Consider the following 1,217-nt stretch of genomic DNA (forward strand, 5'->3'; position numbering starts at 1 on the left):
AATTAAATCCAATCACCGGCCTAAGCGATCGTTAGTGTCCTGGTAGTAAAAAAAAATTTATACATTTATAAATCTGGCAGCAATGACTTTTTCTGTCTTGCACATTCGCTGAGCTTTCAGAAAGTTAACAAAAGCTGCGTGCGATAAAGCGCGCACCTCAAAACTGCCATGTAAGTTGTATGCAATTTATTGAAAGCTTTTATTTCGCTTTCATTTTCAGGACCACCAATTCAGCAACAACAACAAAAAACTCCAATAACTGCTGTTCAAATAAGTTCAATATAATTACATGCAATTATAAATAGAGACCTCCACCTTAAATGAGCAAAAGCTCCAACAAAGAACATTCAACAATTTCGCTAAAATTTTGCGTTTTACATTGCCCGTTCGCCTGCACTTCTAACCAATTTATTTGTGTGCCATTAGGCATTGGGTGATTTTTGCAGCTGTATCACATGGCGACGAGCCCGCCTCATTCTTGCAAGCGTCTATAGCGCTAGCCAACTTTGCATCTGAGGGCATTTTAGCTTTGGCTGCATCCGCATTGAAGGTGCCAGACTCGTTCATAATGCCTTGTTTGACCATGGCGCATTGCATGCTGCATTTCAGATCATTCGAGGGTGTAGCCAATTTGCCCTCCATAAACTCGTGGAAGTCCTTGGGCGAAACATTGTGCTCCTTATTACATTCCTCGACAATTTTGCGCATTTCCGGATCGTGTGGCTGGCACTGGAACAGGAATTTGAAAGAAGCGAAATTTTGATAATTTCTGCTAAATATTTTTACAAAATTTTTGCCTTTTATCACTTACCAATGTGGTAGCGCTGAAAACGAGAATGAGCGCAACAGTTATGAAGGAATTCATTGTTAGAAAATATTTGCGTATTTTTGGAATTTAAAAACCTTTATGGGTAGACGATCACTCTACAAGCTTTGGAGCGTAGTTTGCCCAACTGTTGTGATGTGCCCGCATTTATACTAAAAATTCGCGCCAACATTTTCATTAATCATGCGCTGGGCTGTTTATTGGAGTGTTTTTCACACGCAAGTTTGAACTTTTTCGTTGTTTTTTCGATTTAATTCTGTTTTTTATTTGGTGGAGAATGTACAAAGTCGCGCTTAATTGACGCCCACGATCTGTTGATTCTAATCATCGCGCTTAAATTGTTCTGTTCCGCAACGTGATTTTGTCACTGTCACTGCGCGCTCTATTGGAT

The 1,217-nt window shown here is 39.8% G+C and overlaps 1 protein-coding gene across 1 annotated transcript; it reads right to left on the minus strand.

Moving 5' to 3' along the window:
• Positions 1-260: 260 nt before the first annotated feature.
• On the minus strand, positions 261-949 carry LOC128866678 (general odorant-binding protein 56h-like). Its single transcript, XM_054107583.1, has 2 exons — positions 812-949; positions 261-729 (listed from the first exon to the last, which is right to left on the minus strand). The coding sequence occupies exons 1-2, from the start codon at positions 863-865 to the stop codon at positions 409-411; spliced, it is 375 nt and encodes a 124-aa protein (XP_053963558.1). The 5' UTR covers positions 866-949; the 3' UTR covers positions 261-408.
• Positions 950-1,217: the final 268 nt, after the last annotated feature.

Source organism: Anastrepha ludens, chromosome 6 (genome assembly GCF_028408465.1).
Source record: "Anastrepha ludens isolate Willacy chromosome 6, idAnaLude1.1, whole genome shotgun sequence".
Lineage (NCBI taxonomy): Eukaryota > Metazoa > Arthropoda > Insecta > Diptera > Tephritidae > Anastrepha > Anastrepha ludens.